The sequence below is a fragment of the Camellia sinensis genome, chromosome 12 (assembly GCF_055761805.1).
Source record: "Camellia sinensis isolate YWXY chromosome 12, ASM5576180v1, whole genome shotgun sequence".
Taxonomy (NCBI): Eukaryota; Viridiplantae; Streptophyta; class Magnoliopsida; order Ericales; family Theaceae; genus Camellia; species Camellia sinensis.
This window is the reverse complement of record NC_138972.1, coordinates 153,606,304-153,634,302: the sequence shown is the minus strand read 5'-3', so window position 1 is coordinate 153,634,302 and position 27,999 is coordinate 153,606,304. Positions and strand designations below refer to the sequence as shown.

The window sequence follows — 27,999 nt, the reverse complement described above, 5'->3', positions numbered from 1 at the left end:
GGTCGGTTGAGACTCAGTTCAGCTCTGCACAGAAAGTCAAGTTGTATATTTGGACCTATGCTCAAAGTATGCACTTTTTTTTTTTTTTTTTTTTTTTTTTTTTTATTATGCAAGTATTGGTGAGATGCATCCTCATTACATGAAGGGCAAGCCAATTTCCCTTTGGTGCTCCAACCGGATAAGTTACCATATGCAGGGAAATCGTTGATGGTCCATAACAATGCGGCACGTAATTGAAAACTTTGGCCATTTGATGCATCGTATGTTTCTACCCCTACCTCCCATAACTCCTTTAACTCATCTATCAATGGCCGTAAAAACACATCAATGTCAAACCCGGGAGCCCTACGCCCAGGAATAAGCAAAGGCATCATAAAAAATGGATCCTTCATACATTTCCATGGTGGTAAATTGTATGGGACAAGAAAAACCGGCCATATGCTATATGAGTTACTCATGTTTCCAAACGGGTTAAAACCATCGCTAGCTAGTCCGAGCCTAACGTTACGCGGATCTTTGGCGAAAGACTCATGCTTTTTGTCAAAGTCTTTCCATGCTTCAGAATCAGCCGGATGACGCAACACATTTTCCTCCTCTACACGTTTATCCTTGTGCCACTTCATATCAATAGCCGTCTTCCTGGATATGAATAGCCTTTGTAGCCGTGGTTTTAAAGGAAAGTATCGCAGAACCTTGTGAGGGATCTTTTTACCTTTACCTTTACCTTTACGAACCTTGTATCTTGGCGCTTTACAAGTAGGACACTCATCTTCATTTTCATACTCCTTCCAAAAAAGTACGCAATCGTTCTTGCATACATGTATTTTTTGATAGTCGAGGCCCAAATCTCGAATTATTTGTTTAGCCTCATTGTAAGAGCATGGAAGCGTTTCACCAATGGGAAGTGCCTCCTTCAACAATTCCAACAACATCGTGAGTGATTTGTTGCTCCATCTATTAAATATCTTTAGATGTAGCAATTTAACCATGAATGATAGTTTGGAGAATCGTTGGCAATCCGGATACAAATCTTGCTCCGCATCCCTCATTAATCTTGCAAATTTATTTGTTTCTCCACCACAACTACTTGGTAAGTCAGGATTACGACTACTAGATGCTTCTCCCACATAACCAAATGTGGTTGTTCCACTTCGTATGTCATGAATAACTTCTCGCACCTCGGTATTGGGACTATTTGACTTCTTTGTCACATTGTCAAGATATTCGTCATTTTCATTTTGTGAGTCATCATTATCATTCAACTCAAAACCTTCCCCATGATACACCCACCTAGTGTAACTCGTGACCACCCCATATGCATACAAATGAATTTCAACTTCCTCTATGGTTTTTTGAATATGATTGTTGCATCTATAACATGGACACCAAATCTTATCTATCTCTGGTTTCATATGATCACGAGCAAACAAGATAAATTCCCTCACCCCATCAATGTACTGAGGTGACCTTCTATTACGAAGTTGTATCCAACTCCTATCCATGGTGCAAAAGAACTAAAGAAGAAAGAGAAAAAAAAAAGAAAAAGAAAAAGAAGAAGGTAAAAGCTTAAAAAATAGGAAACATAATGCTACAATTTTCGACTCTCATAACACAAGCGAATCAAAATAAATTTAACAATGCAATCAATTGAATTGGCATCTACATTTCCAAATAACACAAATATAATAAAATCAAACAAATCAGGATTAGATCAGACCATATCATCAAAGCAAAAGAAACATCAAATTAAGCATTAATATAGGGATTCTACGAATTCTTCATCACCACACAATCACCCCCTCAAAAAATTCTAAATGGATAAATCTTGATTTTAGATATTTAGGTAGATAGATCATTGGTAGTCCCAAACCCTTGCTTTTGAAAAACTCTAACCAAGCAAAGTGATTACTATCGTTTTATGAGAGCTAAATCCAAGAAGATACATGTAAAACTTTCTTTGTTATCCTTCAATATTACTTCATTTCCATAGAAAGGTGAAGAGGTGAAGTGTGTAAGTTTGTATGTTGGCCTACGCAAGTTGCAAAACTTTCTTTGTTTTCCTTTGTGGGGGATGACAAGCAAAGATGGCTAACTGTCTGCACCGATGTATTTAATTAGCGAGGGACAAGGTTGTTTTGATTTGTAAAACATGCATACATTGTATCTAAATGAATGGGGTTTTGTCACTGATGGAGCTGATAGTAGCAGTGAGTTTGTTATATGCATATCATGAAAGGTAAGACTAGTTTTCATATTACATTTTGCCTCGAGCAATGTAGTTGCCAATTTTCCATCTCTGAAAGTGAAAAACATTAATATTTTTAACCCGCAATTTTTGTTCTTTTAAACCTTTTGTGAATGAGTTTTGATCCAAAGAGGCAAATATGAGATGCTCATAGTTGAAGCAAATGCTTAAAAAGCATATTACATAAATGTGACTTACTAAATTCCATTAGGTGTTCATCTAAGCTAATTGGAGTCAATAAACACTGTCGTTTTTCACTCGTTGACATAAGCTTTAAGCCAGACCACATAAATGTGTGCTCCTGTGTTTGCCCTGTTTTACCTTAAGTTCTAGTTCCCTCCTAAACTATAAGAATCACTCTAGTGACAACAAAAGGTTGTAAAATAAGGAAGGAAAAAGGAACAATAAAAATGAAATTAATGATCATACCACTAAAATATGCAATAGCAATGAGAAGGGGAGATGTAAAGAGGGAGAGAATAAACCTTCATCATCATGACTGTTATATTTTAAGGCAATTGATGGGCATTCTCAATTCTTTTATTCAGTTTACTTCCAAACTACTTATCAAAGCCTTTGCACACATGAAAAGAAATATTTGAAAATTACAACTCTTTTTTTTTTTTTTTTTTTTTTTTTGAGGAATCATGAAAATTACTACTTAAAATGTTACTTTTCTCTTTCAGCACCATAACTATATGAGCTCACTAAAAAGCATTCTCTTGGAAACTCCCAGGTTTAAAAACAAACCTTGGAACAATTTAGATTATGATCTTATTATATTCGTGGAACAACAAATTTCAGAGCATATTCATCATAGCAAATAAGCATAGGACTGAATTTGATTACAGTCACAAAATACCCAGAAGAGAGAAGGATATAACTCTTGTATACACTAATATGGTAGTTCCTAATATATCAGAACTAAAATAATTATTAATAGCATATCTTCTTCATCAAAGCATGTAAACACTAGTTATGATCTCATTCGCAATTACGAGCCAAAATTGTTTCATAAAATTTCATAACGCAATAAAAAGAGCCAAATTAAAAGCCTTTGTGTGCATAAGGGGAATTAACACAGGTAGTTGAAATAAGCAATATAGTAATATTACTATATTACTATATAAACACAGGTAGTTGAAATAAGCCTTTGTTGAGTTTTTGCTTTGTTTCAATTCCAACCCATCCAAAGTGATATTTTCATTCTAAAAAAAAAAAAAAGTTTATAGTTACTTTCTCAAGTCAAGTGTAACTGTATAAAACATCTACATGCTATTAGTATCTTCAAATTTTAAGGAGGATAATGGACAATCTTAATATTTTAGAAACATCCTTACTCTCAAAAGCTTAAACCATGATGACTAGGGGGCTGGCGGCATACTTTATTCCACATGATTTTTCTAACGATGATTCTTATAAAAATCAATTGAAACGCTTGTGGCACGAAATGTACTTCTATAATAATAGTATAAGAAACGTAAAAAATAATAGTGTGACAGATGCAACTTTTACATAAAGCATAATTTATTCAATAACTCTTTACTTTGTTTTTTTAACAAAATAACTAACTGATGATTTTACTAAGTTCTTTCTTGGGAAAATGGTATCCCAACTCTAACCCATCAGGCAAAAAATTATATTATTATTATTAATATTGAATCCATAGGTTATATAACCAAACCAACTACATATATTTATAGAGATGACAATGAGTTTGGTATTGCCGCCTCAAATTTGACGTGGAAAATCTGGGGCGCTCAGAATAAGAGAACATTCATTTGTAGGAAGAGCCTATTTAGAGAATTAAAAGTTTTGGCTTTTGGAGACATCGGATCAGGTTTTGATGTATAATTTGTTTTCGGCCTTCTTGTAAATGAAATTATATCATTACTTATCAAAACATGTGTTAGGGTATAGATAATAGAACTATAGTACACACATAGTGTTCCTTCATAGATAAAATTTTGTTGTTTTCCATAATCAAAATTATTTGGTCAACAATACAGTTTTTGTAAAGCTTTAACAAACACTAAAGTAAATCAATTAGATGTGGGTAGAGATGTGATCCCACATTAATGATGCTCTCAAGTCCTATATATGTACCCTTGCTCTGTTAATAGAAACTGACTTACACCTAAAAGATGTAGTTTTAGCGGATTACTAGGTGTGTAGAGCTGTGTATCAAGGGGAAACATGTGAGATTTCCCAACCCACACAATGAATATAGTTCCTGAAATTTTCATTCTCTACTCTTCTTAGTAACAAATTTGTGTTTCAACCTTCCTCAAAATTTGCTTAAATCTGTGGTAACCAAACCAATGACATGAAATCATATAGCAAATTTAAAGGACAGAGGGGGTGCAAAAAGATTTCATCCAGCAAATTCAGAGGATTTCAAGAATGAGTGAAATGATTTCATCCGGCAAAATCAGGTAGTTTCTATTTTCCACTTTATTATGTCACAATTCATTGAACCAACACACTTGATTACAAATCACTGAACACAAGGAGCTCTGAGTTATCTATTCAACACCAATACAGAACTAATTTAATTTGAGACTAGTCCTGCATGCTACTGTTAAAGATCAAACACGAAAATGTTTTTAGGTAGATTTAGATGCAATTTTGAGTCCACAATAATGTAAACCTCTTTGCTCGCTTACTTTCTGGTATTCTTACCTACCAGAAGATGAAGTATGGAAAATCATTACTTAGATCTGCATATTTCAATTTGGTAAATTTGATTGAACAAACACATGAATCTATACATGGCTAAAATTGAGATATCAAATCGATTATACGGATACATACATGTATGTATATACATATATAATGGTACCTGATCGGAATCGCTATCGGAGAGTCGCCGGGAAATCGGAGAATCGAGAGAGATGAGGCGGCAACGGAGAGAGATGCTATGAGACAATGATGAACCACAGATCAGAATATCGAATCCGTAGACAGTGAGTGATGAAAAGAAATTAGGGATTTGAAACCTGATATATGGAAAGAATTTAGGGATTTGAGAGAGAGTGAGTGATGAACCTGGCTTTTTTGTTTTTGTTTTTTGATAGTCCCGATTATTAAGTTCAAAAATTAATATATAAAATACAATAATATATGATTTGGGTTTATTAGCAACCAATTAAAATTGTAGGGAATAGTGATTGATCTAAGTAAATTTGTCTAGAAAATGTAACAATATGATTAAATATATATTTTTTTTAAATTCTTTCATTTTGTCCTTAAAAGTATAATTTTTGCAGACAAATTATTTTTGTCCCTAAAAATTTGTCTTTAAAACCTTAATTTCTTGTAGTGCCAATATTTTTAGGGCTTGGGAAAAATATTTAACCCATGGGGTCGTGCTAGACAAAATTTCTTAGCCCATTTAATTTTTGAATTGGGTGAGGAATAAAAAGTTTTAGCCTAACCCCACCTAGCCTGCCTATTTATAAATATTAATTTAAAATTTTATATTATTTAGTTACAAAATAAATTAAAAAATTAATAAAATATAAAGTAAAATGCATATATATATATATATATATATTTCTTTCTATAACTTAAATTTAAACTAAAACACTTCTTACAAAATTATATTTATTTTATAATTAAAATTTATTAATATTTTAAACTAAAATAATTATTAAGAAGGTTTGAGTAATTTAGTAGCCCTTCGAGACGGAGAAAATAAATAATAATTCATATCTGTTGGGTTAAGTGGGCGGGTTTGGAAATTTATACATTCTTTCAAGGTCAAACTTAGGATGGTTAAGTTAGACCAGATATCTCGATGCTTGTCCACTATATGTTTTAGTAGGTAAAAAATAAAAAATTGACACATATCATATCACTATAAATCAAATTAAGAATTTTTTTTTTCAAGAATCTCAAACATTTTTTATTTTTCAGACTGTAAAAGTAATGAATATATAGTTAGAAATAAAGAAAAAAACAAAAAGAACAAAATAAGTTGCAAAGCATAGCTGTAGAAATGTGGACTAGCTACCTAATTAGTTATTATTATCAGTATACACATTACACAAAAGTTACATACTCAAAAATTTTATCAAATCTTTTATTAAATGTTACATTTGAATATGAGATTCACATGACATATTTATGTAGACATTTGATAAAAAATTTTGTAAAACTTCTAAGTTCTCAAACAGTTTTTTTATATATTATTTAAATATTATAGCCACACGTGTGCCTATTGCCGACTCTCTTTGATCTCGGAGGAAAATGTCCGTGTATGGGTGTGAATCTAACTCAACTTCAACGGGGTTGATCTGATCTGCTCCACCTTGGGGTGCAATTTAGGTGTGCTCAATCCGAGTTCAATCTGAATTTTTTTAAAGTTTGGATAAAATATTTTTAAATTCAGTATGGATTTGGGAAAAAATTCAGACGGCCAAATTAAATTTGGGCGGACTTGGGCAAAGACGTCAAGTAACCCGAGCAACCCGAGCAATCCGAAACCCGAATTATACATATATAGATATATCAAAATATTAAATATACATATAAATTATTAGTCATTACATGATATTAAAGTAATTTATATTATTAAATCATATTAAGTATATATTATATATACAAATAACATAAAATCTTAGGTAGCGTTTGGTAGAGTTTTGTAAATGTGATTTGAGAGTATGAGTTGTATTTTGAGTTTGTGTGTTGTGGAATTATGATTTGAGTGTAGAAAATTTGTTTGGTAAAGAGTTTTGAAAATAGTTTTGGAAAAGAGGTTTGATTTGAGTGGGGAATTATTGATGTGACATTTGATATGTGATACAAAAATTTATAACTCATAACTAAATATACAATTCAAAATTATTTTAAAGCACATAAAAAATTTAAAAATTTTCAGAAAATATTTGTCCCGATTATGTAAATCAATTGGGAAAAAAAAAAAAATCTGGAAATCAGCCGGACATCCGGGTGGACATCCGGGTGGTCTACCGGGTGGACATCCGGGTGGTCTACCGGGTGGTCTTCCTTTGGACAGAAAACACGCCTGTGTGCACAGAGTTCTCTGCAGAGAGCGTAGAAAATTGATTTGAAAACGTAACCAAACATCATGCTCCAAAACACACGTAGAAAATTGATTTGAGAATACAAACAAACAGAGCCTTACTTTTTTTTCTTTTTATTTTCACTCATAAATTGTAAGGACTACTATAATGACATCTCTCTTATATTATAGAAATTATTTGTTTTGATGGTATTAATGATTTTCTATAAAACAAAAATAATAATAATTGTAAATAGAGTCTAATTTAATAATTTCATAGTGTAGCTGCAAAAAACAAAAAAAATGAAATTCATTTATAACTCGGGCAATTCGGGTTTAATTCGGATTGTGCTTGGGCTTGGGCAGACAACTTCGGGTTACAATTCAGGCTTAGACGGGTCTCAGTACAACTTGAATTAGGCTTGGACAACATTCCAACTCGATCGAACCCGTCCGAGTTACACCGCTAGCTCCACCACCTCCAAGATTCAAGAAAGAGTATTATATACATCAACAATTAGAACAGGAGACCAATCTCTTTAATTATTAATTGTTTTGATTTGTTGAAAAAAACAATTTAATTTTTTTATGACCATGTGAAATTACATGTTACAAAATCGGCTGCTCTTGTTCTCATATATTATTACTGAAATTTCTACAATCAATTCTTATATTATAAATATAATCTTAATATAATAATATTATTTACATTAAATAAGTACATATTGGCACATTATTTCTATAAATATATATATATATATATATATATATCAATTAGTAGAGTGCATGAGACAATTGACAGGATCAGTTTGACTGATCAAAATTGTTGTATCTTATTATGAGATTAATAGTTTGAATCTATCGTGTATTTATTGAGACTTTCTCTTTCACTTTGAAATATATATATATATATATATAATCAAAAATTCTAAATATTTAAATATTTAATTTAAAGTTGCAAGAAATCACTCATTCATATTAATTACAAAAAAACATAAAAAATAAAAATGAACATAACAATTCAATTATATGATTGATTCATCATACTACATAAATAACATAAATTTTATCCTTTTAGTTAATGTATTTATTATTTTAATTTCTGTTTTTTTTTTTATTTTTTTTAAAGTTAAAAACAAATGAACTTCTTTTATTTTACTTTTTAAAATAAAATGAATTCATTGGAATCTATGAAACAATATTTGAATTGTTCCAATGTGTTTTATTAAACCAGTTAGCTCCAATGTCATTTTTCTTAAATAACAAATATGTAAATCAAAGTATAAAAAATGCAGCGGATAAAATATTTAGATCATACCTTTAGATGATAGAACCTCGTGGGTAAATCACGTGCTTCCAGAATCTGATAAACCAACCCAGCAGCAGTGAAGTGATATTACAGAATGAATATCACACACACAAATCACAGTGCAAATGACTTGATCGTTGTTTTTGGGAGACAGTCAGTATATGGATAAAACTCAGATCGTTGTTTCTCTCTTAATCACTCATAACCCATATACCAGATATATAATATGTTATTATTATCTATCCATATCAGTGATGGAGATAATATCTGTATCCTGAGTGGTTATCCTAAATAGGTTTGAATTCAATTTCAAAACCTATTTGGATAAGATTCAAATTCAAATTCAAATTCAAATGGTCATGCCACATGGGCGCCCATTACTAACATATAGAAATCCAATCTATTGTGAAAATAAAATCATTGCCCATTTCATTATATAAAACCAAAACCCATATAATGATCAATATATATATATATATATATATACTAAAACGCACACATTAAAAGCCGCACATGACCATTAAACATTATGAAAAATTAAATGCAGCCTTTTATTCAAAATTATAAAACAAAATATAAAATATGTCAAATTCCAAAAAGAAATAATACTAATTTATATTTTTTGCATAGAAATAATTAGTGTTAAAAAATTTAGGTTGAAAATACCTATTTTGAGACATTGGAGTTTGAACAAAAATTTGAAATATATATATATATATATATATATTAATGATACATACAGCTATTTGAATTTTTTTAATAAAAAATACCTATTTTGAGAAACTAGAGTTTTTTTGAAAATTTGAAAATACCTATTTCTTTCTAATAAGAAATTTATCTTAAAAATACATGTAGGTATTTTGATGTAGTCATTTTTAATTTTTTCAATGAAAAATACTTATATCGAGAAATAATTGGTAATAAAAAAATTAAATTGGAAAGTTGATAATGGTAAAACTATAGTGAAGATATTTTGTCATTTTATCTAAAAACCTTACATCATCCAAGGAATAAATGACAAAAGAGAAAATTTTGATAATGTTAAGGAAAGTCAGTGTTATTAAAAAAAATCACAAGAGTGCCATTGTAATTATGCAAAACCTGAAGGGAGGTAAGTGTAATTCACCGAATAAACAAAATATTTTATTACTAAGAATTTTTTATTTTGGCTGTGAAGTGAGAATTATATATCACTATTAAGAGCTAAAAAAAAAAAGAGAAAAAAAGAAAGAAAGAAATGCTACCTTCCGCACTTTAACACAAAAATGTATAATTTTATTATAAAATTTCATAATATCAATTATAAAATACGTAACATTGTCACAGATTGGCGTAACAAAAAAGTTCAAAATTTTTTGATAAATGATGCAAAAGTTTGTAACTTAATTACAATATTTTTAATTACGTCAATTTATAGTGATGTGAAATTACGCATTTTGTGATTAATGTTATAAAGTATTATGATAAAATTATATATTTTTATGATAAGATACATATCATACCATAGCATTTTCCAAAAATTAAAATAATTTCTAAAAGGGACTCCCAAATTTCCACTATAACATCAGTCCAGCATAAGTTGTGACTTGGGTGTACTCACACTTGTTGGTTGGTCCGCTTAAATTCCTCTCTTTCCACATTCCATTTTTGAGCTTACCCTACGTACAACGAAGCCCTAGCTCACCACTAATGAACCTTATACATTAATGCTTTACTTTTAAAACTTGTACTACAAATGATACCAACAATTCAGTGAATGGATAGTACATATTACCAATAAATAAATCAAAAAAATAAATATAAATCACGTTATCTATATATTTTTCTGTAAATATAACATTACAGCATCATTTTATCACTAAATTAATGAACCTCATGCACGAATGCTTTACTTTTAAAACTTGTACTATCAATGATACCAACAATTCAGTGAATGGATAGTGCATATTACTGTAGACGTGTCCAAACGTTCCGGGAGGATGAGTCCCGTTCTGTTCGTTTGGGCTCACTACAGTTCGGACTCTCGAATCGTCACGGTTCTTAATCTGAACCTAAGAGTCCAAATCCGGCAAATCGTTTTGAGAAAAAACAGATTTGTAGAAAAGAAGTGCCAAACATGGACTGCTTTGCCAGATACAGAGTCGCCACCTAAATATTTTATTTTGGGAAATTTAGGAAACCCTGACTCGGTGCCAAAGGCCACGTGTCCGTCATCACCAAAGTTGCCTCGGCTCGGGAGCTTGGGTACGATTGGGGAAGGTCAGCTATGAGCACCCCCTCTCGCCCGATCCGAAGATCGGCCTCTACTAACCGTGATATCCGTTTTTGAAAGCGTTATGTGTTCTTATTCCGGTTATTAGCCTAGAATTACTATGTTATGCGCACAGCAAACAAGTATAGACCAAATCGTCTAAATTGGAACAAAACATAGCATGTTCGTTTTAAAGATGGTTTGCTACTCGCAAGTAGGCTAAAATATAGGTTTTGCCACCCTCAAGTGGGTTTTAGAAAAGATGGTTTTACCACTATCTAGTGGGCTTAAAACTCACAGTTTTAATGCATTATCCCAATTTAAGCAATTCGACCTTCATCCACAGGCATTTAAGCAGTTATATCACATAAGCAGCTAGCCTCATGGTAATCGTGCAATTATGTTAACATTCACACGCATGCGAGATGCTAAAGCACAAATACTTACAATGTACTCCGTGCCAAAACAATAAACTAGTTAACAAACATGCGTGATCCTAGTTCATGTTAAAGTGACTAATGCAACGCACATAGAATGCAATTAGGATAGGTTCGGCTAATCCTAAAATGGCATGTAAAGTGCGGCAAGTAGCGTGTATTCAAGTCAGATTTGAAATACGATGCAGTTAGCATGATGTGCCGAGCCCGGTGCATGCAATATTGATGAATGATGCACGCATGCATAGCATAAGGTATGCTAAAGTAAACATGTCCTAATACTAACCATCAAAGCAGGTAAGTAAAAGGGAGAAAGAAGCGGTGGTTGGAAGACATGCACACACGCACCCACACTTATTACACAATTGCTCTCGCCCGGAGGGTCCGAAAAAATAATACAGTCCGAATAACAAACCAACTATCCTAGCTAATTAGTTATTACAGACCAACTAAATTAGTTAAGCAAATCAACTAATCTAAGAAAGCGATAAACGGCCTCGGGAAAAAAGCCCAATGCAATGCATGCTCGGTCTTGCTCGGAAGTCCACTGCCATGCGCAAGCTGCATCTGTTTTCCCTACTATACTCCTCTGAAAACTGCCAAAGTCTCAGGATATTCTCACTAGATGCTGGGGAATGTCACCGGCCAAAGAGGATCATCACCGGCTGTGATTTGGTGGTCATCGGCTAAAGATGAATCCATCGGCCACCGATGGATAGCCGGTCGGCACTCTGTGTAGTCGATCGGCCGAACATTCCTGCAGGACCTATTTGACAGCAGCAGAGGGCAAAGCTTTGCATGGCAATGCAATTCAAGCGAATGTGTGCACCGACACATCCCTTGTCATGTTTGTGACTCAAAGGGATACGGCCCTTGGTTCTCGGACCACCAATCGCGCATTTCAATGCGTGATGGCCCAAGAGACCAAGTTGTGCATTTTCATTTCAAATGTCATGCAATGCACGTAAACAAACAAATTGAACTCAACCTCTATCACAAGCAATTCAAGAGGCCAAGTATGCATGCTAGTACAATGCAACCTAAGCATGTGAGCCTAAGTGTGTAACATGGAGATGCAATGCACGATGCTCACTAGGCATGCAATCCATGCAAGCTAATCAAGTATGCAATGTGCAACTCAACCATGCAAACATGCAAGGCATACAAATATGCTAACAACTTGACCAAGAGGATACATAACCAATGCAAGTGATTTTAAGCATGCAACCAAAGCATGCAACCATGGAATAATGTAATGACATTTGAATGGCATGCAAGGAAGGGACTTACACTAATTGGACAACCCTAAACTAGGTCCAAAACAGTAGCCAATGCTATGGAAATGAGGGCCAACACACACACATGCACATGCTAATGGGCCAACACTCAAGCATCAAACATGCAACCTTTAAGCACACTTAAAAGTGACAAAACATGGATTAATGGCATGCACATAAAGCTCTAAAAAAGAATGTTATAAAGGTGCCAAACCAAGTAAATAAGGCAAGCCAAACATGCAACAATGGTCCAAGACTTAAGGCAAGCCAATGGGGAGGTAAACCAAGGCTAGGTCAACCAAGCCTCACAAGGCCAAAGGGACTTACAATAGGTCCAATGCAGACCTAAACAAAGCTAAGGATGTACTTAGATGTCATCTAAGTGGTCTAAAAATGCAAGCATACTCCAAGGCCTAAACAAGGGGCATAAGGCAACAACCTTTAAACACATTGAAGGGGGATCAAATGCAAGCATATGGGCACATCATGAGGTCTGAAATAACATGTCAAGTGGTTCCAAACCACTGAAACAAAGCAAAGATGGCATGCTAGGAGGGCCAAAGCTTAAGGCATACAAGAGAGATTACATTGTAGCTATACAAAGCAAGGAATGGATGACTCAAATGACTCAAAACAGTCCCTTAGCACATCAAAATATGCATATAAGCTTCACAAAGCTTGGCCAAAACACAAAAGCATGGTAGTCTAAATGCTATGCATGTATTGAGGCAAATCATGGCATTACAAGGTATGTATGCTAGACAAGCATGGTGTACCAAAACCAACATACAACAATGCTATATTATGACATGATAAGCATGAAAATCAGTCAAGGCATGGTCAATACACACTCAAACTATATGCTCCCTCAAGAGGCTAAAAATGGCCCTTTTCAAGGACAACAAGGAGAGGGGGTGGCCCTCTCATTCTTGGGACCTCAAGGCATCATCCTCATCACTGAAATCCCTCAAGATTTCAGTGGTGAGGAGGCCCAAACACAATGGTCCCGGAGTTCAACCGAAATGGCACAAAACAAGGGCCAAACAAGCCTTAAGAGGGGTCAAACAACCCCAAAGCTTAAAACACCCTTAACAAACTATTTAGAGCAGGTAAAAACACAAATTTTATATGCTATATACTATGATCAAAAACAGATGCAAGGTAGGTAAATAAGCAATGAAAAAATAAGGGAAAAAGGGACAAAAGTCTTACCCTTGTAGACCTCCTTCAAAAATGGTGGACTAGCTGGTTCTTTGAGCTCAAACCAGCTCCACAACTCAAAAAAAAACCCTCAAGGGCCTCAGCTCCAAGAAAAGGTGTGATGGTGGGTGTTTGTGTGCAAAACTAAGACAAAACACACACAATACACAAGAGAGAGAGACATAGAGATGGAGGATATATGAACCCTAACCCTAAAACTCAAGACCCTCTGAAAATGCTGTCTAAATTGTCTAACCCCTCAGCAAGAGAGAAGAAGCTCTCTTTTTGTAGACAAATGGTCTTGTAAAGCTTCCAAAGAAAGCTAACAAGAGGGCAATCCCTCCATACACGTATGGAGGGGGTGAAAGTGTATGCCAGCTGCATGAAAATATCTGCAAAAGCAGATGCACAGTAGTCGGCCGGCCAAAAATGCAATTTGACTAAAATAGATGGCCGATCGACCATCCATAGTCGGCCGGCCAAACATTTGGCCGGTGGAAGCAAAACACAGCCGGTGGCCTCAAGCCATGGCCGGCGATGTGTGGGGATGGCCCACAAGCCATTCCCTGCCCCTCCAAGGCAAAACACAAGTGTTTGGTGCAAAACCAAACACAAAACAGTCGAGTTGAGAGATCCTGAGGCAAGGCGCGTATCCGAGACCTCCGGGAACTCAAGGCGAACACAAACATGGATGATCACCGAGTGTTCAAGCGGTGACGTCCAAGTCTTGAGGACGGTCAAAAATGGGGTGTCTACAATTACAAATAAAAAAAATAAAAAATGAATATGAATCATGTTAAATTTTCTATGTATTTTTTTTTACAAATGTAACATTACATAATCATTCCAAATATTCTCATTGAAGGAGTCATTTAAATTTGTCAAACACTTATCGGCATTTTTTCAATGATACGGGATCTTCTATCCTCAAATATGTATGTCCTCCTGACTTAAAATACTCACAATTGCTAAATTTCTATCCACAAATCTATATGTCTTTCTGATCCAAAATACTCACAATTGTTAAATTATACATTGAGTTCCATATGCTTGAGATTCTCAAATAATTGAATGATATGAGCATTTTCATATAAGACGACAAAAACATTTTAAGACAGGAGATAATTGGGAACTTCCTCTCTATGTGATTAATAAGGTTAAATAAGTGAAATTATACTGATCAAAAAGCTTTCCAAGAAATTTTTTTTAGAGCAATTTGATCTTTCAAGGCCAATGACATCAATCACCACCAGAGAGCCATATATATATATATATATATATAACTAGTTTTTTTTAATGTAAATGCTCTTATATGTACTTAATAGACTGATGTAGTCATGGATGAATTGTAAATTTTAACCTTGTTAATCTGGATTTCCAAGCCTATTCTTGTCTATTAGTAATTTTTTATCCTCAATCCTAACTGTTTATGCTGTTCAAAAAAAAATCCTAACTGTTTATGATTGACTGAATTTAACTTCAACACTCAGAGAAGTTATTTTGGAAATTTTTTAACTACAAATCACACATCAATAAAAAAAAACATATGCGAACATAAACACCTATAAACCGCAAATAGTTCTTCTCAGCTATGATAGTAAATGAACCAAGTTAAGCACAATGATAAAATTTTCAGGCTTCAACTTAAAAACGTAATAAATTTGTCACATTCAGATAAACCCCAAGTGAAGCTTAGATAGTACATGTAATAACTTGTACCTGGTTCCAACTTTAAAACAATTGGAAATCCATCAAAAAGGCCACTTGGGAGAAGTACCTACCCAGTATATTAGTTTTTTGTTTGCTTGTTCACCTCTTTCATCAACTGCAAACACAACCAACAAATACTATTTCCTTCTCTTTCTTTATAAAATAATGACTCATTTTTCAAATTTATACATTTCTCAATCCCCTTGTGCGATGTTTGGCTCTTATGAAAGAAAAATAAAAGGAAAAACAAAAAGACAAGAGAGAGAGAGAGCTCAATATTCCCCCAATGTCTAAAACATGACTATAACATCACCTAGCTTGTGCAATAACATACACTGAGATCTTATTATCCAAGATTCCCACCAAGTAGCGTACAATGTGAAGAGAAATACAACATTTTCTTCTCTGCTCACCCTAGAAGGTGGTGAATAATACAATTATTAACCAAATAAAAATGAAAACCAAGATCTAAACTATTGACTCTAAAAAAGAAAAGGTAAAAATAAAAATAAAAATAAAAGAAACATTTTGTTAAAAAAACCAATTCGACACTTGAAAACATATTGTTAAAACTACAATCACCCAAGCAATCAGGAAACTAGCGGCCATAACCAGACGAGGGCGGTGGCCGCTTACTCCTTGCTCCCCTATTTAATGTTGAAAATTGGTTGCCTGATTGTTGCGGACAGCTATAACCTCTCCAAACATTTTGGTCTACCTGAGGAGCCCAGCTACCAGACAAATGATGAGAGCCTGCAGCTCCATAAGATTGGTAGCACCCGTAGGTATTGGTGTGTCCTCCATCCTGTTGATGAAAATAGGCACCAGGTGGGATCTGAGTGTGAACCACGTGATGAGGATAATGATGCATGTTTCCACCATTTTGTTGGAATCTCGGAAGGTAGTATCCCTGCGTGTGGTGTTGTTCTCTATGTTGGGCAGTAGACCGGTTGTTTCTTTCATGCTGAGGATAGGACCTATTATTGTAGGAATCTCTTTCCATGCTGATGATGGGGTCTACTGTAGGGATCATGTGTGACGACCGGCCTTCTTTTTTCCTTTCTTCTTTCTTTCTTCGCCTTGTTCTCTTTTTTATTTTCATTGGATTGAAATGTCCGAAAATGGTTTCTTAATTCTTCCTTCTTTCGGTGTTGAATTTCGACCATTCCGAAGGGTGCACGAGTGAATTCGAGGTGTCCGGGAGCGAAGTTGAAGACTTGAGTTGCTGGGCCAGGGCCGCACGTGCGGAGGAGGGGCACTCGAGCGGTGGGAAAGGCCGCTCGAGCGGTGAAGCTTGACACCCAGATTTTTGAATTCTGAAATCAACCCACGAGTGGAGGAAGTGGGTCATTCGAGCAGTGGAGGTAGGCCGCACGAGCGGTGGGAAAGGCCGCACGAGCGGCCAACTGGGCAATCCGAAACTCTGTTTTTGTAACTTTTGGTCCAAATATATCACCCATTATACACATATCTCTCTCACTTTAAACCCTATTTTTCTCCCCTTTCTCTCTAGAAGACTCCCTCAAACATCATAACTCTTTGATTTTGCAAATTTTTGGGTCATGATCTTCATCACTTTCCTCCAAATCTTGAAGATCCAAGGTTAGGGCTTCTCTTGGGTGGTGAAAATCCAAAGTTTCTCTCATCTTTGAGGCTAGAGTTTCATCTCACCTTTCATCAACAAGCTTGAGGTAGGGATTTCTTGAGTCATATATACAAGTTTTGCTATAGTGATGTTGATTTAAAAGTGTTCTTGAGGTTTTGTGTTGATTTGTGATTTTTCTTTAAAATGTAGAGAGGGTTTTGTATGAGGGTTTGTGTCTAAATCTTTTTACTACTTCTTGAGGATTTCTTCCTATTAAACTCATGATGAATGGTTTGATGGAGTTTTTCTTAGAAAATGATGAAAGTTTGTTTTCAATGAAAACCCTAGAAATTGGGGCTTTTGAAAAATAATGAAGATGCCTTTGAAATTAATTGTTTTCTTGTATTAAGAGGATGCACGAGAGTAAGTCTCACCAAAAGTTTAACAAAATAGCAATATACGTGACATATGAGATATGAGACGGTATTTTAACATTGTTGCTAACACTTAAACTTGTAAGGTAGTAAGATGATAATTGTTGAGCACCATGGGTTGTAAAAATTGAAACCTTGGAGGATGATGTTTGAAAATTTCATATAATCTTGGAATGGCTAGAATGTTAACAAAATGTGCATGATGAGAAGTTTTTGTCAAGTGTTGATAGCATCGGTTGAGCATGTAGTCATTTTGTGAAATGACATTGGACGAAGAAAAAAATGAAGAAAGGTTATGAGATATTAATGGTTGCATTACATTCGCGTTTAAATTCTTATCATTATTGTATATCTTGTCATGAAGTGAAAGGTAATTGCTTTGTTATTGTTGTTAAGACATTTTGAAATCGGAGAAGTGATATGAGTTATGGAAAGATCTTGGCATTGTATATTCATTTAACTATTTCTTTTTGCATTGTGAATTTCTGTTGAAGATATTCATTCATGAAAGAAAATGATGTTGTAACAAGAACTATGGAAATGTGGTATGGGGTAAATACGTGGTAAGTCCAGGATAAGGGGTGTAGTTGAACTTGATAAGTTGGCCTGAGTGTCCTTGGTAAAAAACCAGAAAACTGAGCGGATAGGTGTCGAGCCTTCCGGCTAATACCGATAAAAATGATAGTTTGGTAGTACTCGCAGAGTCTACTTGCAGACACCAGCCTAGGGATTACTAGTGTCGTATTTATCGCCCTTATTGAATTAATATTCGAAGTTTGAAATTGATGAGATTACAAGATAATATTGAGAACATGGTGATTTTGAAATAGTGCATTGAAATGAATATTCTCCTCATTTATTAACTTTGGTATGGCATTGCATTTATGCTTTTTTTTTTTTTTTTTTTTATGTTGAGGAAAATGCATAACTGTATATACTTTGTGAGAATTCTCTACTGGGCTTTATGCTCACCCCTATGAGATTTGGTGCAGGTAAAAATGTGGTGATCCCATCGAGTTAATGGCGTGGACGTGATTGTGAAGAGTATTTTGCTCTTAAATTTTTGGGTAAATTTTTGTACAGCCAAGGTGTCACGCCCCAAACCCGCCCCTAAGAGTTTGGGCATGACCACCTCAGAAACGGACATAAAACCTGATGAATATAACCTATGGGGCCTGAACGGAAGCATTTAATATCATATAATAGCGTAAAATAATATCCATTGAGCTACCACTACTATGCCAGGATCGCAAACAGAACATAATGCAGATAAATATACAGTGACGTGTATCTGTAGATAGCTATGTACATATACATATACAGACCCAGCCCTCAAGGACGGGCATATAACGAAAACATGGGAAGGTAAACGGATTACATACACATCAATCTTAACAGACATTCAGGATACAAATCAAAAACTTAGCAAAACTCCATAACATGAGCGGTCATCATCTAAGAGCGTAGATACTCAGGGATTGACAACTGGGTAACAGAAGCCACAGGTTAAGGCTGACCTCCAAGTTTAGTGCCTACAGAAACAGACATAAAATAAAGTGAGCCAAGCTTAGCGAATAATAGCACATAACAATTCAATGCTCAATGTGAATTATAATACATATCTGTGCATTTATAAATAAAGAGAACATATGGTTAATTTGTTTCTATACCAATTTCAGAACGGCCTTGGGCCCAATCTTAAACTGAGTGGCTTTAAGCCCTTAACAAAATGGCATGAAGCCCTTAAAAAAATGGCCTGAGGCCTTTGTCAGAATGGCATAAAGCCCTTGTCAGAATGGCATGAAGCCCTTATCAGAATGGCATGAAGCCTTTATCAGAATGGCATAAAGCCCTTGTCTTACATTTATGAACTCAAGAGGTGGCTTGTACGGATTCTAGAGGCGACTCGCATTGCAGCACTTAGTTCCATACAACACTTTGTTTAACACTAACAGATCATACAAAATGGCCATAGGCCTCATAACTTTCACAGAACGACCATATGCCTCATAACTTTCACATTGGCTTTAAGCCCAGTTCACATATGTATGGACTCAAGATGTGGCTCGTACGGATTCTAGAGGTAACTCGCACTACAACACTTAGTTTTGTACAGCACTTTGCTCTATACTAGAATTTCATAGGTCTTAAAGACTGAACCATCATATCGTGTCATAGCATAGTATAACCGGAACAGTAATAGAAATAATCTCAGTTTTCTTAGAATACCATTATGCAATAATGCACATAAATTTCCCATGGCTTGGTTACAAATTAATACAGGTGTCTCGCGTACAACTGAATAATAATAATAATAACAACTATTAACTGAGGCCACATATATCATTACCATATGCTTAATAAGGACAGAATAATCCACATTCTAACGTGAGTCACATAATGATGTTAAACATTTGCATGCATGTCATAGGTTCTTAACTACCTCGGGTCCATATGTAACACAATAGAATAATCTCTGTTTCATAAAGATACCTTGGTTTAAACATGAACATAATTCAATTTATTTGATAAGAAACGACGTAGTTTGCGTATAGATAATAGAGGATTATTATTCGTTATTGACAGAACAGAGTCATTCCAAAGCCATACCGATGTATGCCCATCTTTCGACGTTCACATTGACTTTCAATCATCATAACTGTTCGTGTAACATGTTCGTGTAACACTTACGAGAAACAGAGCGTTAATGATAATAATTATCAATGGTAAATAAAATGTACATTTCCGTACTATTACTCACAGTGTGCTGGTGGAGCATTTATTCCTCCCGAAGCATGTCCTACACACATACGAAGTCACACATTAATTCTCAAAATCATTTCCCCTAATTTCTTTTCTCATTTTAACATGATTCACAATGCTCATAACAAAGTTCATTCGCAAATTTTTAACATTATTTTGAAACATATCAAAAATCCAATTAGACTTTTACACGTATAATTCAACCCACCAATTCCATGATTCTATTTTTAATTTGAGCAAAATCATTATTTATCATCACAAATTAACCTAGGGTTTTCAAGAAAAATAAAGTTTTCCATAAAAATTCAAACTTCTCACACCATTACCTTACATCCCACTTTTCTCCTTGATTATACATCTAAGGGTCCTACTCCATCACCTTAACCCATCAATTGATCCCTCCATGCTTCAAACCCTAAATTCTCAAATCTCATAATTTACTCTATATGCTCAAAAATGAAAATTTGTACAGTTATACAATGACAATACCACAAATCTATCTATTGATGTAAATATTGAAGAGCACTAGAACCCCTACCTCCATAAGCAAGCAAAGGAGCAAGTTTTGAGAAGAAACCTTCACAAATCCGAGTTCCAATCGGGTGAAAACGTTGATCTTCTCTTGTTCTCCATCCTTGATGCAAAAACTATGGTTGATTGTTGATCAAAGTAGCGAAAATCAAGGTTTTGGGGGCTAGGGTTTCAGACTTAGAATGAGAGGAAAGAAGAGGGGAAAAGAAAATGTGTGAAAAGATCTAAAAATCCCGTTTTTACGTTGTTGTACTCGCGAAACCCGCTCGAGCGTCCCTCTTCCCGCTCGAGCGTACCTGCTCCCAGCACAGATTCCAAAACTTCAAACATGCGTAACTCTCTCATCCGGACTCCGTTTTAGGTCGTTCTTGTGTCCAAATTGAAGCCCCGGAAATAAGCTTCCCAATGGTTTTAACCTCACATCCAAATTCAAAGTGTGGAAAAAGAAAAGGGCAAAAGAGTGACTGCTGAACGTAAACGAATTGTTCGAATTAAAGTTTTTTGGTCCAATCTTACTTTACCATCATATTACCACCTCAATCAATACTCCAAAATAAAATAAGAAGGTTCCAAATACACTACTACAATGTCAAGGGCAATCTTACTTTTCATGCTCGAGCGCGGATAGACCAATAAGGCAGTCCACTCGAGCGTCAACTCTCCTGCTCGAGCGGAGATTCACAACCCTCAGAATCTCAGGCCGTCTGCAAAATTGCTGAGAACCCCAAAAGTCCGCTTGAGCGTTAACTCCTCCGCTCGAGCAGAGGGTAAATTTCTGGATCGCCACATCCTTCCCTCCTTAAGTAATTTCGTCTTCGAAATTGAAGAAAACCAAGTAGAAGACAACTCAAACATAAACGAAAACACACCCTGTAATGTTCCAAAGATCCATACTCGGTAATGCTATTTACTTTTCCGATTTAATACCTCAATGTTCTATAGATACCCAAACAACAAGAATCACTAGGAAAGGATCACAAATACTTTCGATCAACACACACACATCAGAATTTCAACGGGCAAGGAGCAACACTAACCATTTATCATCCCATAGTCCATAACAACTTCTCAATTAACAACTAATTTGCAATTGCACTTCAATTAACGGCATCACCAACTCTTTATTCCATTTGACATTTAAAAATAGAACAGTGAAGACCATCATACAATTACTCCTTAAAGACAATCACATAGAGGAGTTCTTACTCAACTTCAAGAGAGGCCAATCAAAAAGATCAAACATACCTTAAGCTTTAGGATCTCTACAACCTTTTCACTTCCTCACTTGCTTCCTTGAAGATCTATGCTCTTCCTTCCAACCCTTATTTCTTTCCAGGAGATATTTTCAAGTTTGTGATCATACGTAAGAAGACTTAGGTACATATATAGATAGTCATATATAAAAGCATATAGGACAAAATCCAATCGTTTAATCATTCCGAAATTGAAATTTCGTAAACATACTTAATATTACATAAAAATTATGCTGATCACAGATATATAATCAATTTTAGATAATTAAACCTTTAAGGCCTCCAATTTCTGATTCAACTATTCTAGGTGTAACAGATACGTTTCTTGTTAAACAGATAGACATCCTTAAACATGGTTTCACTACTTAACCTTAATTGCTCAGGGAATTTCACCGCAAACATTTAAAAGCACAAAACAAGGACTGAAAAAATATATCAGACAACACGTACAAGGGTCAGGTTATTACACTCAAATACGGAAACATAATAGTTAACATTCCCTTCAACGCATAATTTATAAATTCCCATAGCATGCATTAATTTAATCTTAATGAAAGTATTCTCCACTAAGTCTCTAACTAGATCGGCCCAGCGTTAATAGTTCATATGCAATTTTCATTAGAGAGTACACGTTCAAACTTATCCTGTTAAGTAATTCCATAGGTGAATCTTATAATGCAATTTACTCGGTGGTACATGACCATTACGGTTACATATAGTTCCCCAAATAACTTAATTACGTGGTTAGATTCAAATCCGATTATGCATCATTGAATTAGATCTTAGAACCTACCAAATAAGGTTCTGTCTAAGAGGCACGATATATTCCATTTCAACAGTCACCAATACAGTGACAAGCTCGAAGTTATATTCCATTTCTGAAAACATATCAAAATCATATCGTTATGTGGACTCAAAACCATATATACTAATTCTTGACAAGATCTGAACGATGGGAAGAAGAATCCCCATTATAAACACCTGATCATGCCGTCATAAGTTCAAATCTGAATAATAAATACAACTATCAAAACAAGACCAGAAATCGAATTCAAAATCATACTTGACTAATCAATCATAACCGTAAGGTATAACATTTTCCTTTACTAGCACTTTTTCTTGTCATAGCACAAATTAATTTGGCCTCTTTTTTTTTTTTTTTTTTTTTTTCCACTATTCAGACGATTCTTCCTTTCCTTACTGGAAGACACGAGGTCAATCACAAGGTTTCGTATTCACAACTTGTAATTATAGTAGGTCAGCAAACGGTCATATAGAAATTAGAGACCAGTCATTTGGCTCAATCAGTTAACATAAATAGAGTTTCCAGTTATTCCTCGTACGTAAATTCTACTAGGTCCGTTCATAGGATCATAAATCTCATTAAGTATACAGTAACCATAAGAATCACATCCCTACAGATTCCATAATATCAAACAACATATGCAACCGTATAGCAAAGGAGTAATTTGATTTCGTAACATCAAGGTTCGTAATTCTTGGTAAGACGTAATTCTTGGTAAGATTAATTCAATGTGGTAGTAAATCAATTTGTGATCACGTAGTGAGTATTGTACAAAGTTGTCTAAACATGCAAGAGAAGGTAAATGCCCAATACGTATCGCTAACCCATTAGCAAAATGGAATATTCCCATTTCCATTTGTTTTCACCGAAATCCACGATATCGTGCAGAACAATTCACATCATAACTTCCATATAGGTGATACAGGACAATTTCACAATATCTAACATTTGCATAGTTACACAGAAATATTTCACAGAAATGATTTCTCAATCTTAAGTCACTTAATATACAAAGACAGGATTTGAATTCTTGTGGTAGCTTATCTGTTTACCAATCATTTAGTTTGACTTCAAAGTAGTCAATAGCTGCCTCTCTTTTTTTTTTCTTTTTTTTTGACAAATCTCATGTACGTAGACACATGATGTGGGTGAGGTCCTTCATATCCTTCAATCATTTCTTACAAGAAACCCTGATCACAAATTACAGAATACATGTAAACAAAACAGATTACAGACTTCAGATCACAGATCACAGATTCCATAAACAAATCCCGATTAAACATAAACTAAACTCATTTGACACTATCAATTATTCCATTGGTTCTCCTATCAGAAGTTGTCAATAATTTTCTCAATTCACGAAACCATATTAATTATATACTATTCCACGATCAATAGTCAATTCCCTTATCCATTTTAACAATCAGTAGGATCACAATTACATTCAATTAACCTCTTACACAATTCTAAGGGGGTTATTGTATGCATAACTTTCTCTTGCAGCCGGTCATACGTAACATGATTCAACTATTATACAAAACACAACTTATCAAAGTACGTATCACAATAACTTTTCAAAATCATAAGTCCAACCAGTACCATGACAAGGAAGACATAACTATATCATAATTAAATATTCCATACTTAGTGTTTAAGCAATTCATCTAAATAAATGATAGGTAAATATTAGTTCAAAAATAACAACCAAAAATTGCATGTACATTACTTACCAATCATTTTCCCTGGTCATTTTGTCTAACCAACCCGAGGTGATCCTCTATCCTTATTCCCGCCATGCTCTACACAACAATCAATCACACTATATACACAAGGAATATACAATAGACATGGATCATAATCGTTAGCGTAAACAGATTACATTTAACGTTGCTATCAGTCTTTCCGTATGCACTAAGGATGTCATGCATGAGGCCTAAGTCTTTTCTAGACATCCTAGAGCTCAATGGATCTGTGTGTGAGATAGCAACTCGTGCTCGGATACCACTTGTCACGCCCCAAACCCGCCCCTAAGAGTTTGGGCATGACCACCTCAGAAACGGACATAAAACCTGATGAATATAACCCATGGGGCCTGAACGGAAGCATTTAATATCATATAATAGCGTAAAACAATAGACATGGATCATAATCGTTAGCGTAAACAGATTACATTTAACGTTGCTATCAGTCTTTCCGTATGCACTAAGGATGTCATGCATGAGGCCTAAGTCTTTTCTAGACATCCTAGAGCTCAATGGATCTGTGTGTGAGATAGCAACTCGTGCTCGGATACCACTTGTCACGCCCCAAACCCGCCCCTAAGAGTTTGGGCATGACCACCTCAGAAACGGACATAAAACCTGATGAATATAACCCATGGGGCCTGAACGGAAGCATTTAATATCATATAATAGCGTAAAATAATATCCATTGAGCTACCACTACTATGCCAGGATCGCAAACAGAACATAATGCAGATAAATATACAGTGACGTGTATCTGTAGATAGCTATGTACATATACATATACAGACCCAGCCCTCAAGGTCGGGCGTATAACGAAAACATGGGAAGGTAAACGGATTACAAACACATCAATCTTAACAGACATTCAGGATACAAATCAAAAACTTAGCAAAACTCCATAACATGAGCGGTCATCATCTAAGAGCGTAGATACTCAGGGATTGACAACTGGGTAACAGAAGCCACAGGTTAAGGCTGACCTCCAAGTTGAGTGCCTATAGAAACAGACATAAAATAAAGTGAGCCAAGCTCAGCGAATAATAGCACATAACAATTCAATGCTCAACGTGAATTATAATACATATCCGTGCATTTATAAATAAAGAGAACATATGGTTAATTTGTCTCTATACCAATTTCAGAATGGCCTTGGGCCCAATCTTAAACTGAGTGGCTTTAAGCCCTTAACAAAATGGCATGAAGCCCTTAACAAAATGGCATGAGGCCCTTGTCAGAATGGCATAAAGCCCTTGTCAGAATGGCATAAAGCCCTTATTAGAGTGCCATAAAGCCCTTGTCAGAATGGCATGAAGCCTTTATCAGAATGGCATAAAGCCCTTGTCTTACATGTATGAACTCAAGAGGTGGCTCGTACGGATTCTAGAGGTGACTCGCATTGCAGCACTTAGTTCCGTACAACACTTTGTTTCATACTAACAGATCATACAAAATGGCCATAGGCCTCATAACTTTCACAGAACGGCCATAGGCCTCATAACTTTCACATTGGCTTTAAGCCCAGTTCACATATGTATGGACTCAAGAGGTGGCTCGTACGGATTCTAGAGGTAACTCGCACTACATCACTTAGTTTCGTACAGCACTTTGCTCTATACCAGAATTTCATAGGTCTTAAAGACCGAACCATCATATTGTGTCATAGCATAGCATAACCGGAATAGTAATAGAAATAATCTCAGTTTTCTTAGAATACCATTATGCAGTAATGCACATAAATTTCCCGTGGCTTGGTTACAAATTAATACAGGTGTCTCGCGTACAACTGAATAATAATAATAATAACAACTATTAACTGAGGCCACATATATCATTACCATATGCTTAATAAGGACAGAATAACCCACATTCTAACGCGAGTCACATAATGATGTTAAACATTTGCACGTATGTCATAGGTTCTTAACTACCTCGGGTCCATATGTAACACAATAGAATAATCTCAGTTTCATACAGATACCTTAGTTTAAAGATGAACATAATCCCATTTATTCGATAAGAAACAACGTAGTTTGCTTATAGATAATAGAGGATTATTATTCGTTATTGACAGAACAGAGTCATTCCAAAGTCATACGTATGTATGCCCATCTTTCAACGTTCACATTGACTTTCAATCATCATAACTGTTCGTGTAACATGTTCGTGTAACACTTACGAGAAACAGAGCATTAATGATAATAATTATCAATGGTAAATAAAATGTACATTTCCGTACTATTACTCACAGTGTGCTGGTGGAGCATTTATTCCTCCCGAAGAGTGTACTACACACATACAAAGTCACACATTAATTCTCTAAATCATTTCCCCTAATTTCTTTTCTCATTTTAACATGATTCACAATGCTCATAACAAAGTTCATTCGCAAATTTTTAACATTATTTTGAAACATCTCAAAAATCCAATTAGACTTTTACACGTATAATTCAACCCACCAATTCCATGATTCTATTTTCAATTTGAGCAAAATCATTATTTATCATCACAAATTAACCTAGGGTTTTCAAGAAAAATAAAGTTTTCCATAAAAATTCAAACTTCTCACACCATTACCTTACATCCCACTTTTCTCCTTGATTATACATCTAAGGGTCCTACTCCATCACCTTAACCCATCAATTGATCCCTCCATGCTTCAAACCCTAAATTCTCAAATCTCATAATTTACTCTATATGCTCAAAAATGAAAATTTGTACAGTTATACAATGACAATACCACAAATTTATCTATTGATGTAAATATTGAAGAGCACTAGAACCCCTACCTCCATAAGCAAGAAAAGGAGCAAGCTTTGAGAAGAAACCTTCACAAATCCGAGTTCCAATCGGGTGAAAACGTTGATCTTCTCTTGTTCTTCATCTTTGATGCAAAAACCATGGTGGATTGTTGATCAAAGTAGCAGAAATCAAGGTTTTGGGGGCTAGGGTTTCGAACTTAGAATGAGAGGAAAGAAGAGGGGAAAAGAAAATGTGTGAAAAGATCTAAAAATTCTGTTTTTACGTTGCTATACTCGCGAAACCTGCTCGAGTGTCCCCCTCCTGCTCGAGCGTACCTGCTCCCAGCACAGATTTCAAAACTTCAAACATGCGTAACTTTCTCATCCGGACTCCGTTTTAGGTCGTTCTTGTGTCCAAATTGAAACCCCAGAAATGAGCTTCCCAATGGTTTTAACCTCACATCCAAATTCAAAGTGTGGAATAAGAAAAGGGTAAAAGAGTGACTGCTGAACATAAACGAATTGTTCGAATTAAAGTTTTTGGTCCAATCTTAGTTTACCATCATATGCCCCTACCTCCATAAGCAAGCAAAGGAGCAAGCTTTGAGAAGAAACCTTCGCAAATCCGAGTTCCAATCGGGTGAAAACGTTGATCTTCTCTTGTTCTCCATCCTTGATGCAAAAACCATG

General features: G+C 35.0%; 1 protein-coding gene across 1 annotated transcript; it reads right to left on the bottom strand.

Moving 5' to 3' along the window:
• Nucleotides 1-13: 13 nt before the first annotated feature.
• LOC114315970 (uncharacterized) lies at nucleotides 14-27,998 on the bottom strand. The gene is made up of 4 exons (XM_082897392.1): nucleotides 27,925-27,998; nucleotides 5,088-5,244; nucleotides 188-1,514; nucleotides 14-24 (listed from the first exon to the last, which is right to left on the bottom strand). The coding sequence occupies exons 1-4, from the start codon at nucleotides 27,996-27,998 to the stop codon at nucleotides 14-16; spliced, it is 1,569 nt and encodes a 522-aa protein (XP_082753518.1).
• Between the last annotated feature and the right edge of the window lies 1 nt (nucleotide 27,999).

What these genes read in the sequence shown, in the direction of transcription:
- LOC114315970 (XM_082897392.1), bottom strand. Translation starts at nt 27,998, where the DNA reads ATGGTTTTTGCATCAAGGATGGAGAACAAGAGAAGATCAACGTTTTCA. An exon ending in TGGAACTCGGATTTGCGAAG is followed by an intron (nt 5,245 to 27,924) that starts GTTTCTTCTCAA and finishes TCCATATATCAG; the next exon opens with GTTTCAAATCCCTAATTTCT. An exon ending in CCGATAGCGATTCCGATCAG is followed by an intron (nt 1,515 to 5,087) that starts GTACCATTATAT and finishes TTTCTTCTTTAG; the next exon opens with TTCTTTTGCACCATGGATAG.